The 16,155-nt window shown below is 40.5% G+C and overlaps 1 protein-coding gene across 1 annotated transcript in view; it reads left to right on the forward strand.

Annotated features, from left to right (window-relative positions):
• Window positions 1-16,155, forward strand: part of DCN (decorin) — a 45,217-nt gene that overhangs the window by 2,077 nt on the left and 26,985 nt on the right. Inside the window, exon 2 of the mRNA XM_048835603.2 lies at window positions 1,708-1,948. Coding sequence (XP_048691560.1) covers window positions 1,744-1,948 — 205 coding nt within the window. The 5' untranslated portion in view covers window positions 1,708-1,743. The remainder of the gene's footprint in view (window positions 1-1,707; window positions 1,949-16,155) is intronic.

The following is a 16,155-nucleotide window of genomic DNA, read 5'->3' on the forward strand; positions in this document are numbered from 1 at the left end:
GATGGCACACTACAGACTGTACAGGAAAAGAAAATGCTTCTAATTCTAATTAAAAGCCATATTGCAATACACATAATCACACTGAATAATACCTTTCTCCCGGTGAAGTCCCACTGAAGACAAAGGGATTATTTACAGAGTAAAATATCCTTACTCATATTTGATAGTATCACAATCTGGTCCTAGAATGGCTAAATTAGAGAGACTTTAGTTATAGTTTTAAAATATTTTAAAGTATGCCATATTTTGTATGGCAGATTTGTCATCTGCTTAAGAAAAAGGGTAAAATGTTTTGGGAAGTTGCATTCTGGGAGTTATTTTATGCAAATTATGTAACAGGCATAGAGCTAGATACATTCTAATCCATCTAGCCTTAGACAACCACCAGCTCTCTAACAGAAATTTGTAGATCTAATATTCTGAAAAGAGGCCTCAAAATACAGTGCCTGGTTTCTAGTTAATTCATTTCAGAAATGAATTTTTGTATTGCTGAGTTACTAATTTAAACAATTAAATGAACATTTATTTTTGTATACAGTTATAACTGTACCTGGGACTACATTTACTAATGTAAGAAAAGGCTCCTAATGTGTCAACAACAATTCCCCTCTTTCTTCATGAAAAGGCCACCATTATTAATAGTTGAGCTCTTTAGACCCAAGAGGGATTTTTCAAGATAACTTTTTCTGTATATTGCATGTGGTAAAAAGAGAAAATATTCATGGTTAACTAATTTGTAATCATCTACCACAAAATATGAAAATTACTCTGAATATTGGGAGTTTGAATATTTCCCTCAACACTGAACAATGCGTGCCAGATACTCTAAACTTGCAGAAACTAACTTAGGGCCCAGTCCTAAAACACATATGTATGTAGCTTTCCTCTTTGAGTCCAGTGGGACTACTCACATGAGCAAAGTTGCTCCTGTGGAAGAAAAATGTTTTCAGGATCAGGCCCCTAAGTCTCATTAGAAAATATGCTGACAAAAAATAAGTATAAACTCAAATGCTTATGCAGTGCAAAGCAAAAGATTTTTTTTAACACGACATAGTTATAAAATAACATACCCTAAGCCAAGTAATTGGAAAGGAGGCCAAGAAGAAACCAACATGAAATGAAGCTTCATAATGTTCTTTAAACTGGGAAATAAGTATAATTTAATCAGCTAAAAGTTTTTTGCCCAATCTCCAGATCTTGTTCCATTTCCCAATCAGCCTCGGTGGGCTATAATTTAGCACACACACACACACACACACACAACAGGCTGGCTCTTAAAAAAAAATTACAAGACATGAAATATGCATTATGATGGATTTGAGAATCTCAAGTTCATCCCTAAAGGAACAAACTCATAGCTAACAACTGGCAGTGAAAGCACACACTCAAACTGCTACAGTGGCTAAGTACTGACAAATGGAAAACGTGGCTTATTGTGTTGACTGTTTTGTTTAATAATGTTGACAACACTTCCTGTTCCTAATAAATGCAAACAGATGTGTTTACAATTACCCTAAACCTCCTCTGTAAAAAGTGTTTTTGACAAGTATTTAACATTCTCCTACCCATGTAATATAAGTGGCCTATCTGTAATGAACAGGAACACATTTATGTAATTGGTATATATGCTGTGTATCTCCTTAGGAAAGCAGCTTTGCAGGAATGATAGAATGCTACCATTCTTTAAACCTTTGATTTGAATCCTAGGTTCACTGGTTCTGTTCTGAGTAGATGAAGTAAACCATGAAGGTGGCTGTCTTCTTCCTCCTGCTTCTGCCAGTATGCTGGGCCAAACCATTCCACCAAAAAGGCTTGTTTGAGTTTATGCTAGAAGACGAAGGATCTGCTGATCTTCCTCCGACAGACAGTCCTGACATATACCTACCCGGAGCAGTATGTCCATTCCGCTGTCAGTGCCATCTTCGGGTTGTTCAGTGTTCAGATTTAGGTAAGCTGTGAAGTAGCTTCACAGAGAATCTGTCTATGCTTGTTTTATAGCTAACTGTTTGCAGGTACTTTAGATGGATGGCATAACTAGTGAGTCCTGCCACACTATAATTTGGTTGTTGTTGAAGACTCGCTTTATACAAAAAACCTTGCTAAGGTTGTTGTTAACTAGAATGAACTGTATGAAGGGGTCTATAAAGTCTAGGAAGCTGGAGATTTGTGGTGATGACCAGTGAAAGGTTTGTGCTGTATGTATATTTTCTTGCAAAACCACAACCTCTGCAAGCAAAATCACTTTTCTAGGCTCTATAATTTATGTATCTCAAATGAATCCAAGGGGATTAGATGGTAGGGATGGGAAAAATCTTAAAAGGCTCTAAATTCTATAGGCCACTTTTTGTTATCCTTACTCACACAGAAAAACCATCCTATTTATGTTTATATGTAATAGGTGTAGGTATATTATAATACTTTTGTCTGTTGGCTTTATTGTATGGATGGCTGGGTGGTGTTGGTGGCTTGTGACATTCCAGAGGTCAGACAAGATGATCTGGTTGTACCTTCTGGCCTTATACTCAATGATTCTATGATGATTCAATGATTTCAATGGAACTGTGTGTGTAGTAAAGGCTTTACTCACTATGGATGAAACCGGACCCTTAATTAGACTGAAGCTATTTACTTGGAGAAAAAAGTTCACAAACATTTCAAAACATCAAAAAACTTTTAGAGCCATTTATAAAACATTTGGCTACGAAATTATTCAGGTCCAGATCGTGATACCTTACTTACAATAAGTAGCACCTTTAATGGCACTATTTATGGAGTAACTTTAATGGGACTACACATAGCATATTATTCAACATGAGTAGCGGTATCACAATTTGGCCCTGAAAGGAAATCAAAAGTTGTTTTCTCCAAGGCAGTTGGTTGGTTTATTGAGCTGATAATGATTTGATCAAACTCACTGAAGTAATAAGAAACACTTTCAAAACAATCAACAGCTCAGCTATTTCAGTGTATTGGTATGTTTTTATTGCTTTTCTATACTGCAGCTTTGTTCTTTATAGTTATCAATCGTTTGTAGTATGGAAGTGTACAAAGGCCCCACCCAGGATTGGGGCCCTCATTGTGTTGGGCATTGCACAAAGGTCAAAGAAAAGACACTCCCTTCCCTAGAGAGTTTTTTGAATTATTGAGCATGTCACATAATTATGAAACAGTGACAGTCTGGCAAAGAACCAGGAAAGAGCAAAATTCTCCAACCTAAGTTGCAGATGTGAGCACAGACTAAGAACCATCAGCATGTGCACCTCTCAGAGTACTGGTCCCAGCAGAAGAGCCCTAGCACCAAGACAACAGGTATCAAAAGTACTTTCTAAATTGGATGTTTCATGTGCCATGAAGACCTAAGGTTTCTCTACTGTTGTAAGAATGGTTAATATGAAGCTTGAATTTAGGGAATTTTGGGAACTGTGATCTCCCTCAACCTCTTCCTGCTCCATCTTATAAGGAACCCAGGGATCTGCAGGAGGTTGGAGTCATTCACTCATAGGACCATGTCTGCACTTGTTTTGATGTCCTCCTGTCCCCTCAGTTTACTCTCTGGTGACATGGTTTCAACAGAGCTGTGCTACCAGGGACTCCCCTGAAACACAGCTGCTCCTGGGTCCTGTTTTTCTCCCACCCACCCCCAGCAGGTTCCTTGCTACTGAAGGATCTCAGTGGGAAAGGTAATATAGTCCCAGGACACATTACTTTTCCCTGATAATCTCAGCAGGCCTGATGGCAGAAGATGTGCATCCCCATCCCAGCTTGCAGCCCACATAGTGTAGATCCTGGGAAGGGTGAGATTGTGCTCTTGAGGTGGCTGACCCAACAACACACAACATCTTAGTTGAGAGGGAGGAGATATGCTCACAGAAGGATCCCTCTATGTGCAGAACATGGAGACAAAATCTGGCCCATTTTAGAGTTTAGTCCACATCCAGGGCTGGACCTTACCAGTGTCCAGAAAGTGCTGGTACAGCTGATGGGGAACTGCAAAGGACCTGTATGCAGTTCTCCAATCCTACTACTAGATTTCCTCCATCTCTGTCCCAAGTGTCTTTTACAGCAGTCTCGCAGCCTCATCTTATAACAGCCCTTTAGGGTAGGGGAATCACTGAGCTTCGTGTGCACTGGCCATATCCTCTCCAGCTCCCTGTGCTGCAGGGAAAGGATAAGGGTGCCATAGTATCTGAGAAGCCCATTGTATGCTAACTAAGGAGTCCCCCATACTGGGAATCTGCCCTCAACTGCTCATTTATCTGGCCTCTAGTCTGTTCTCAGTCAACCAAGCCAATCAGCGGCTGCCAGATGAATTGGGTTCATGCAAACATTGAATGGAACTGAGGTCAGAGAAATAACGCATTGAAAAATCCACACTGAAACAATAAAACCTAACAATGAAAAATCCACCTCCACCCAAATCACTGTCAAAGAGTGCTAGTACTTATGTAACAACTCTAGGCTTTTTCCCTAGTCAAATAAATTACCCTCGCATATTATCACATTTAATCATCTTCTCCAAAGGGAGTTTATACAGAAGGCCACAAGCAGTAATAGGATCTTTGGAAGAATATATTTAAGAATTAACCAGTTCCATCCTTGCCCACAGGGAAAGAGAATGTCTGGATCACATATACAACTAAATATTTGTCATGAAAGGAGAGCCATTAGAGAGCTCCAGGCTTGATTCATCCAGACCAGTGCACTAGCAGCCCTGCTGAGGAAAGTCTGCCCAGTATGGGAGTCACAGAGGCACAAAGCACTCCCAATCTTTGCTCCACCAGGAGATCTAAAATTTGCTGGGGGGAGAGCAGCAGTAGGTGCTTGGGGATGAACTGGTTGAGCTGATTTGCTGGATAGCATCCATTGGAAGGCTCCTGTGGAACCTCGGGCAGAATTTAATTCCCCCCTCCCCACCGCCGACAGAATTTCTGAAGGTTGGCAAGGTAAATACTCCTGCCTGAGGATGAATCTGCACCTGCTGGGACAAGGCTTACAACTTGCAAACCTCTGCCACAACAGGGGTTAAACAATCCCACCATCTGGATTAGAATATTGTTTTACACCTAAGAAGCAAGGAGCATGTATAGGGGAACTGTCAGAACTTGATCCATACCATATGGGATTCAGAGACCAACTCCGTCCTTTTTCCCAGTACATTTTGTGTCTACAGCTGAGCACATTTAAAACAAAAAATCCTAATTAAATAAATAAATACGACAAAAACAGGCATGGTGTTCCAACAACAATCGTGTCAGCTGTATTTTTTGTTTTGTTTTTTGTTTGTTTGTTTTTTTAAAAACCAGTCATGCCCTCATAAGAATATCCCCAGGAATTGATTTGCTCTGCCTCTGAGCCAAAAGATGAACTGAGCTGTAAGCAGGTAGCTAAGTTTCCAAACTCAAAAATGGAGACGAGGAATGCACATCCATTTGTGACAAATGGCATATCAACAGTGCTGCACAATTAATGATTACCCAAATGCAACATGCCCCAGGGCTTTGAGCAGACAAGGCCATTTTGGTATCTCATTATATAGGCTCTGTACGCTCCAGAACCTGTCCTCTTGTCAAAAAGCAACCATAGCATTGCATGATAGAATAATCTTTGTCTCAATGTGTTGCATTCTATAAGACCTAGTCAACCTTTCCCCAGAGATTGGAGTCACCTTTGCAATTAGCATTTAATCAGGGAGAGAGGATTACAGCAGGGCCTGCTCTTTAGGTATCAGTGTGTGTGTATGTATATAGGTATAGAGAAGACATGCCTTTATCTATCCCTCCCTCCAGCTGGCCACTGACTAATACAAGATCTAGCAAGGGGGCCATTTAGAGTGTCACTCTCCAGAAGCTGCTGCAAGAGGAGTTCCTCCTAGGGCTCTCTAGTAGGCCAGGTGGCACACATGCTTATATTGCCCCCTCGGCAGGTACAGAATGGTCCACTAGCTCTTTCATAGGGGGACAGGGCCATGGCCCTGCATCATCTCTGCCTGTGTCTTGTACCCAGGTAATACATGGAAGGAGCAGTCCTTGCATCCTGAGAAGTACAGAAGATGCACTTGTGCCCAGCTGCCACACAGGACAAAAGTTGCTCCATGAGCCCTCTCTCACACACACCAATGGAGAAAATCTGGCCCTGAAATGAATAAGATGTACAAGGAATGAATGCTCAGTCAGTGGTTAAAGCACAGGAAAGCCTGAAAATCAGATCTCGGTTCTAATTCCAGCTCAGATTGTAGTGTTTTCTTGTATGCATCATTTAACCTTCCTGTGCCTCAGTTTCTCCATTTGTAAAGTGGAGATAATACCTGCCTCAAAAAGGTGTTGTAAGGCTTAATTCCTCAGTGTGTGAAAGACTCTCTGAGATCACTGGATGAAAAGCTCACAGAAGTATAATTAGTATTGTATTTTTTTAAAAAAAATATTGATACAGTTTCTCTCATAGAAATATATTAACTCTTTGACCTTCCAGTCTGTACCATAGTGCCCTGATACAAATTAATTTGTCTGCTTGTTTCAAGTCTTCCAGCAACACCTAGAAATCCTTTCTATACTCATGGCTCAATGCGGGAATATTTACTCTGCTACAAAGGCTTCCAGCTGCATTGGCATGGATCTTGATTCAGACTTCTGTTTTCACTATACAATCTGTCATGAGGAATGATATCACCTTCCTTGGTGTTGAGCCGGAATCCGCTGTAATGGGAGAAATATTCAAATATGCTTTAGGTGATTCAAAACAAACAACTGCCACATTTACAGAATATTTCTAACTTGAAAAAGTTGTTTTCAAAGTCCAGATTTAGTTTGACTAGTTTAGGAGAAAATAAATAGGGTCATTTTCTGCCATGTATATTTAGCTTGAAAATCTCTACCTCTGTGCTTGAATTTTGACCTTCATTTCAGTAAAAGACTATTTCAAGACAAATACATAACCTGAATTTTCCCTGGGCTTTTAAATGGCATACACACATATTCAGATAATGAGATTTTTTAAAAAGAAAAATATGGCTATTTTATTTATCTTCTAGCTTTTGAACTTTTAGGATATGCTTCCTTCCTGTTTTCAAGATTTTTTTTCCAGCATCAATAAGAGCTAGAAACTTACTCCTATTTTAAAATAAAGGCTGAAATTTTCACGCAATCCCCTGATTCCAGAAGCCAGGTTTTTAAGAAAAATAACAAATATGGAGAGATTCACAGTAAGATCATGAGAGTTGGCAGCACTCCAGGATAGTGATTTAATTGCTATCTAAATAGGTATTTGGAACAGACCACCAATGGTAGTGGTGGATTCATCATCTCCTGAGGTCTTCCTATCGAGACTGGATGCCCTTTTGGCAGATATAACTTTTGTTTGACCAAAACATTGGGGCTCAATACATGGGTAAATAGATGAAATTTAATGGCCCATAACATATTGGAGTTCAGACTATATGAGCTAATAGTCCAATTTCCTTCCTCCCTGCCCCCAGCCTTAAACTCTACAAATACGGTCTTGCAGAGATCTGTTGAACAATTGCATCGATACTAGAGACATGTCTGTGGGAGCTCAGTTTACCCTAAAACTGAAGAGCTATTCAGTGGATAATGAGAATTCACTGGAAAATGTGATCATGTCACGATATTTGTACAGCATGACTGTAGCATCACTAGCTGACCAGCACATATCTTGCAGTAAATATACCATGGATTATATTATTTGTGGTGATAGCTCATAGGGATCTACACTGGGTAACAGTTTTTATGCATATCTTAGAGTTGAATAAACAACATAGACCTCAGAACATTCTAAAAGTTTCTGAAGTCTAGAATCCATGAAATTATAAAACTTCCTTGAAAATTGTCAAAACAATGGCTAGTGCTAGGCAAAAGTAAACTACGCCCACATTGCAGTAAACATTATCATCAGCAATGTCAATGTAGCTACAAAGCAGGTCTCATAGCTCATACATACTTGATTTGCTAATGTTCCGATTCTCCTGTTGATAAGCTTCTGCTTGAGAATTAATCTCTCTTTAAAAGTTAATTTTGTGTTAATTTTCTTGTTCAGACATGAGAGTTGCCATTTCTATGCATTTCCTGTGTCATACATGCGATTCTTGAGTTTTTTGTTTCAAGTTGGAAAATAGCGAACTTTTTCAAATATTAAGTAGAAGCGTGTGAAATCCCCACTCTACTGGGGTCAATGGCAAAAAAATCCCATTGACTTCAATGGGAGTCAGGATTTGACTTTTCCCAATTTAGCTGGCAGTTTTTTGGATCACACTATATTAAGAATGTTTATAAAAATGTATATCACGTTAAGAAATGTTTAATAGATATTTTAAGTAAAGGTTAATCAATTGTTATAGAATCCAACAGGACAAGTTTCTTATAGCCATGATTTAGCCATCAATAAGATCTTCTGTTAATAGTCTCATAACCATCTATAATGCATACTGCTCACGTGTGTAATATCTTACTGCATCTATTAATCATTTATTAACTCTTTATGAACTATATGTACTCAATATGAAGCATGACTATGTCTAGACTGTGCTGCGTAATGTCCTCCAAAGACTCCAAACCAATACTTTGAAATAGTCAAAGAGAAGCTACACTCAGAGAATCCATCTCAGTTTGTACACTGAACCCAATGCAAGCCAGGGTGGGATTTTGAAAGTTTAGAGTCTTATTCTGGACCCACTGAAGTCAATGGTAAAGCACCCATTAATTTAAATGATGCAAGATGAAGTCTTTAGTGATTACTGGGTACTCACACAGCACCTAGGTCAGCAAGGTACTTAAACTGCGTAAGGTTGAGCACCAGATGAATACTGCCGTCGAAGGGAAACTCCGCACTTCCAGTATCTTCAAAGGGTGTTTGAACAAAGATGTTCCAACCCAGATATTTCGATGACAATTTGCTGGCTCATTGTATCCATTGAGATGTTTCCCAGAAAAGATCTTCAGGAGAGCTTGCTACTCCCACTGCCATTCAGCAGCGGCAGAACCAGGAAAAGACTATGCTAGACTAGGGGTTCTCAAACTGTGGGTCGGGACCCCAGAGTGGGTTGCAACCCCATTTCAATGGGGTCACAAGAGCTGGCGCTACACTTGCTGGGGTCTGGGACTGAAGTTTGAGCCCCACTGCCCGGGTCCGAAGCCGAAGCCTGAGCTGGCAGTGAGGCTCAGGTTACAGGCCTCGTGCCGGGGCCTGAAGCCCTGGGGCTTTGGTTTTACCCCCCCAGGGTGGTGGGGCTCAAGCTTTGGCTGTGGGCCCCTAACCTGGGATGGCCAGGCTTGGGCAGGCTCGTGCTTCAGTCCCCCCTGCTGGGGTTGGGTAGCAATGTTTGTTGTCAGAAGGGGTTGGTGTGCAGTAAAGTTTGAGAACTGCTGATCTAGACCCACTGCTGCTCTGTATGTCAGCTACTTTATTCAGAGGGCCGATATGCTCATGCCCACCAAGTATTCACAGGGAAGGGACTCAAAAGAGGGTAAGCAGGTAGTAGAGAACAGCTGTCTGTGTTTCATTACATCTGGTTTTGCCTTTTTCTGTAATGAAGTTCTCCAATAGTACAATGTTTGATTAGGCAGTTTTACCAATAAATACTTTTCTGTACACTCCATTTTTTTTAATTTAGGGTTTTCTGTGCTTGGCCTTGAAAACAGTGTTAAGACATGACAAAATTGCAACTCTCTCCAATTGCATCATATTTAAAGGTTTCAGAGGAACAGCCGTGTTAGTCTGTATTCGCAAAAAGAAAAGGAGGACTTGTGGCACCTTAGAGACTAACCAATTTATTTCAGCATAAGCTTTCGTCCATTCAGCGCACTGTATGTAAGAGAAAATGAGACCAGATTAGATGGAGTTGTTCTGACTTGATTGTCTAGACAGAGGGGAGAGAAATTAAGACACAGAACCCAGAGTACAAGGAAATCATTGTCTCGTTCCAAGACAAATCATGGGGACTACATCACAGAGGCCCAATCCTGAGTCTTTTAGCGCCTGAGGCAGAATCCTTTATGCATGCACTGAATGGAGAAGGCACCTGGGAGAAAACTGTGTAGTTGTCTGTTTACTCTTAGATTGGATCAGTTTGGGTTGCTTTGATTTGCTAAAGAACTCTAATGAGTGGGTGCTGTCAGTTTCATTCCAATAAGAAGCAGAGCCCCATGGCCTATAACTAAAATGGGAAATTTACCAAAAGGCAGGGAGTGTGAAAACTGAAAGCTCTTAACAGAAAGAGAATCATTGGCATATACATGGTATATAGCTACAGGCTGCTTCCATATAATCTCTAAATATATATATGTGTGTGTATTTAGCACTTACCACCAGACAATCCGAGAGCCAACCTTTGCAACTCCCTAAGTTGTGGGAGTCAAGAATACCCTCATTTTTCACATTAAATGTGCTTGACTGTTGTCATTGTGAAGAGAGCCGAAAATATATACATTAAACACTGGGACAGAAAGCTTAGCAAAGTAATTTTTCTGAAAAGTTAAAATGTATTCAACCCTACCCGACAGAAAGGAAGAAAGAAAAAATGGTCTGGAGATGTATGGAACAGGACAGAGATAAGAAGGGAGAGGGGATAAAGAAATGGAAAATAGGAATAACCAAGAAAAAGAAACAACTTTCTGGTTACTGAGTTTATTTGATTTATGCTCCTTACATTTCCCAGAACCCCTGTAGCTAGAGTCCCAAGAGGATCATACCAAGGATGATCCTCCAGCAGCAGAGACCACCACATCTTAGGGAAATGACCCATCAATGGCTATTTTGAACATGTTTTCTCTGATATATTGTATATATCAGAGAAAACACCAGCTAATCTGGAGATCTATCATTAAATAGCTAAAAAAAAAAAAATAGCCCAACAACATACACAAAGCCCTCCAGCAGAAAAAGGGGAGGCTCCTAGTGGCTACTTACAATCCTCACTTTATTTGGAAAACTGTCTTTTGACATTTAGTAAAGTGTTGGTAAATGTGCCCATATTCCAGCACAGCAGTTTGCTTCCATTTTTCTTGCATTAGAATGGGCTGGTGATACTCCAGGGATCCTTCCCATTTTATGAACAATGACCAAGTTAAGTTTGGGAGCCCCTAAAGAACTCTACCAATGACATGCCTCAACACCTCGTGCCCCCCCCAAAAAGTGGTCCTGTGCAGAGGAGCATGATCACAGCAGAAAAAAGTCAGTTTGGTAGAAAGCAGAGGAGAACTTAAACGTTGTTATTCATGCCTGCCCCAAAATAATAATGCTGACTCTGGCAGAGCCTGTAGTAAAAGTTGCAAAACACTTTACAATATCTGTTTCCAGATGCTTAAAAAATGAGAGCTAAGCAAAGACTGGGAAATATCGTCCCAGCTATTCATTCCAATTTGAACTTCAGTTTGGCAGTGCTCACATCCCAAACTGGAGTGCTCAAGCTTTACTAATGTAAATACTTGTAAGAAGGGTATTTTTACCTTTAACAAATGAATATTCTCACAAAATAACATCAACGGTATAAACCGTTGTCAAATTCAAATTGCACTGTCCTAGCTAGTTACAGGAGTCCTGTGATATCTGTTTCCTGAGTGGATAATTTATATCACTAGCTACCACCAGGCAAAATGAAGTACTGTCAGCTTTGGCACTTTTAACATGAGTCTTGTGATATCTGACTTTTCACTTAAAGCCCCAGCTCCTGGAAACAAATGATTTAAAGAAATCCGAGATTCTCATATAAAGTAAATTTCTAGCTCTCTTGGCTCTGGAGAAAACTTGAAAAATGCGACCCAAGTGAGACTCTACAGGATCAAAAGACAAAGAAAAATACCTCAAACCTTTTTTTTTTGCAGTCTTATGATTTTTAATTTTAAGCAAATCTCATGGTCCCGACACGTCTTTTGAACACTGCAGCTGGCAATCCTGGAAGTGTGACTACTGTAATTACAGTTAAACATACATTCTGAAATGCACACCATGTTGGTTAGTTAACTCTCAGAGAAAAAGGTCAGGATCTGTCACGCCCTCACACCGGTGCATGAAAGTGAGAAGGGGCACTCAAGGCGAGACCCCCCCTCATTCAGAGCCTGTGCAAACGCCTGTATCAATTTTTATCACGGCAGTACCTGAGAACTTTGTATTTGACTGTGGCACATGTGCAGTTTCACCTTCCTCGGTCTCTGCGTTGGGAAGTAGCAACGGATAAGTAAATGCAGTATGAAAAAAAAAAGAAGGGAATGCTATTGACAACTGCTTTAGCAGAAGGTGACGTTTAGTCTGTTGCACATGTTTTCCCATGGGGTGGCTCAGAGCCTCTATTCGTATTTTAAAAAATAAATCGGGAAACAATGGCTTTATTTTTGCCCAAACCAAAGTGGATCTTCGTGGACCAAAAGTCTCATAAGCTGAAAAGTGAACACACTTGAAAGAGCTTTGCTGGTCACCTTTACGAAGAAGATTGCTGGTAACACTCAGATATATTCTCAAGGGCACGTCAGCTTTTTGGGTGTAAAACAAAACAAAGCCAATGGATAGTCTTTTTAACAATCACACTGTCCATTAGACTCTTAGTCACTTCAGCACCTCTGCAGACATTACCCAATAGCACTAGTGACTTAGTAGCAGACAAGTGACATTTCACTTTTACAGTGGACAAGTATGGGAGGGGAGTTCTGGATATTCCTCAGAATAATTTCTTATTTCACGGATCACAGGAAGCAGTTAGTAAATTATTGCCATTTGCAAATGCCACACAGTACAGAACATATTTTCAGTACATTTTGAAATGCATCGTTTGTGAATTCAAAAATCATGAAGCAGACTTCCACCCCCAAAATAGCAATCCCCAAGTCCAACTATTTTCCCCAAGCTAGACATTCCACTCGCCTTGCTCCATTCCCTATCTCAAACTCTCAGTCCTCCAGACTCCACTTACTGCATCATTAAGGGGACGGGAAGTGCTGGTTAGCTCAGTGGTGCAGTCTTCCACATTCTCTCCCTGTTGTTTTTTTTTGCCAGAGCACTTCCTGGCTGTGCATGTTCTCAAAGCCCAAAGCTGCGTGCACAGGAAATGCAAGCAGCTGCTGCAGAGACCTACTCAATCAGGAGAGCAGCCTCTGATGACTACCGCTGGGAATTACAAGTGGCTCAGCCCAAATTCCTCAGCTGTCTACAAGAGCAACATTTTAAAAGAGCCTTAAATTATGACTTTTGTGATAGTATTGTGACTGTTGGTAAAACTGACACCTGAACCACAACATTCATCTCTGTATTTGGATTTTGGCCTCTGCTAGAGTTCATGGTAGAGAGTTTATTCAAGGATTTGATTCAGGCCCATCTCTGTTTACTATAGTGCAGTTTATATTATTAAATATATACAATGTAAAATACATCATGCACCACATTGCTCAATTACAGTTGTAATAGAACTTTATGATCTGTACTGCCTAGGGTTGCCAATTTTGGTTGGACGTATTCTTGGGGATTTCATCACATGACAGTCTTTAATTGAAGATGAATCTTTAATTCCTGAAGATGTCAGGACAATCCTGGAGGGTTAGCAACCCTAGCACTGCCTATATATTATTTTGAATATATGGTCTCAACATTGCAACAACAGAGTTTGCATTAAGACATTCATATACCAGAGAAGACTCTGAACCCAAACCTCAGATATCAGTAATCCTGAACTTTGGCGTGTTGGAAATCCAGACCTGGATCTGGCTCTAATTGTAGCAAATAATGATGGTCCTTATCTTTATAATGAGCATAACCAACATCTTGGCTCAAAACACCCTGAACATTCAAAACCCACATGCTAACTTTGTTGCTTGAACCCGTTTCTAGCGTATCAGTATATAACACTGACAATGTATATGATCTCTTATATACAATATATTTTTTGAAACATGCCATATGTCACATCAATGACTTTCCCTTCCTTCTGTGACTGCTACCATGACACACCCCTGAAAAGATGAGAGAAAGGAAGGATGGTCTTGTGGTCAAGGTGCTGGTCTGAACCTTAGGAGACCTGGGTTCAGTCTCTGGCTTTACCACAAAGATGCTATGTGCCCTTGGGCAAGTCACTTAATGTCTGTGTCTTGGTTTTCTGAGCTGAAAAATAGAGTTAATATTTTTCAAAGCTCACAGGTGTTGTGAGGATAAATTCAGGAACGTTTGTGGAGTCCTCAGACACTATGGTGATAAGAAGTGTATATGTAAATAGGGGCCCACACAGACAAGTTGCTTGATCTATACCAACCCCCACAGACAAGAGCTCTGATCCCCTGTCCAGTTGTTAAGCCCTCCCCCCAGAAAATGATCCATATAGATTACTGAAGTGTCCATGGGGACTCACACACCTTTTGTTGCCCAGCACCTCACAAAGCCTAGGGTGGTCCCTGATGAGTTGTAGGAAAAGAATGCTAGTGATCTCCTAGTCCAGGAAAACATGCCTCAAACACATTTGATGACATTTATCATTACCAGAAATCTGTGATATCTTTAGAAAACAGCTGTATATTAGTTCCTCTGTTTACTTGTGTGTATAAATGTAATGATAGGAGAACATGGGTAAAATGTAGTATGCAACGTTTGAGACCAGTTAAAAAAAGAAAGTAATTAGTGGTAGATAAACCTACCTATGACATCTTCCTAACGGTCACAAATTGGTGACATGAAAATAGAGTAGCTGAGGTAGAACATTAGAACTTGCATTGCGGGAAAGTGGCTGAGTGGTTGCAGTGAAATAGGATTTTGATTTGACTGAGTTGTACTATATGCAGTACAACTGGGTACTATTTATTAGCAGTGCTCAGAGAGAAGGAGATAGGTTTCATAGCGCACCGCGTATGGCAGGCTGCATTGTGAAGAATGTACATATGTGCTGTGAGTGAGGCAAGGGGGGCTATGAAGTACTTATCTCATGAAAGGCTTAACCCTGCCAGTTTGACCCCATTTAAGTCAATGGGAGTTAAGGGCACTCTCCCCCCCCAAGGAATTGCTCAGCACCTTGTGGCATCAAGTCCTCAAACCACATTGTGAATGGTGCACACAGAACGCACAAGGGCTCTACAGGATTTAGTCTCATTCACTGTGAATATTTTAAGGTAGGTTGTGAGACCTCCACCTCCTACGGATCTCGTAAATTACATGTGATGAGGGCAGACTAATGGTGTCTACCAAGTACTATATCGTTCTACAGCACTGAGTCCATTCTCATTGCTGAACAATTTAAAAGGGAAACAAAGTGAAGGTGGCACTGGTTACATGTGCATTACAATTTGGTCTTTAATTATACAATCATATACTCTCCCTCAAAGAAAAGGAGTACTTGTGGCACCTTAGAGACTAACCAATTTATTTGAGCATAAGCTTTCGTGAGCTACAGCTCACTTCATCAGATGCATACTGTGGAAAGTGTAGAAGATCTTTTGATACACACAAAGCATGAAAAAATGCTTTGTGTGTATCAAAAGATCTTCTACACTTTCCACAGTATGCATCTGATGAAGTGGGCTGTAGCTCACGAAAGCTCATGCTCAGATAAATTGGTTAGTCTCTAAGGTGCCACAAGTACTCCTTTTCTTTTTGCAAATACAGACTAACACGGCTGCTACTCTGAAACCACTCAGTCTTCAGCAATTCCAATCCTGGAGTCAGTAGTTGGCTGCTTCCTCAGGGTCCAGCGAGATAGGGAGTCTGGCTGTAGGACACAACTCAGTCCTGCATTATTCAACCATTGAGCCCATAGTGCTGCCTCCATCTTCCACTATTTATAGCCTTTTTTTCCCCACTGTGCTCCAGCTGGCTGATCATGACCATGAATGTGTGGATCTTGGTAGTTTGCTTGCCCTTAATGAAAACCCTCTGCACAGCCCCAGAGACAACTACTCAGCATGCCTAGTAACTACCACCCCTCTAGGCATTCTGGGAACTTCTAAATGCTCTGTGCTGTTCTCTGCACATGCATACAGACAGAGGATTCAGCAAAAATCCCTGCTTCTTCCCCACTGTTTCTCCCCACCCCTTTAGGCTTTTTAAAGAAATAATTTGCTGCAGTAGAAGCATGTAGGTAACATACACTATACATTGTGTATACTAAGTTTAGTGTTTTAAGGGTGGGAATTATATATATGTCTATACATAATATATATGAAACAGACTTTTGATGTT

Source organism: Caretta caretta, chromosome 1 (assembly GCF_965140235.1).
Source record: "Caretta caretta isolate rCarCar2 chromosome 1, rCarCar1.hap1, whole genome shotgun sequence".
In the NCBI taxonomy this organism is placed as follows: Eukaryota; Metazoa; Chordata; order Testudines; family Cheloniidae; genus Caretta; species Caretta caretta.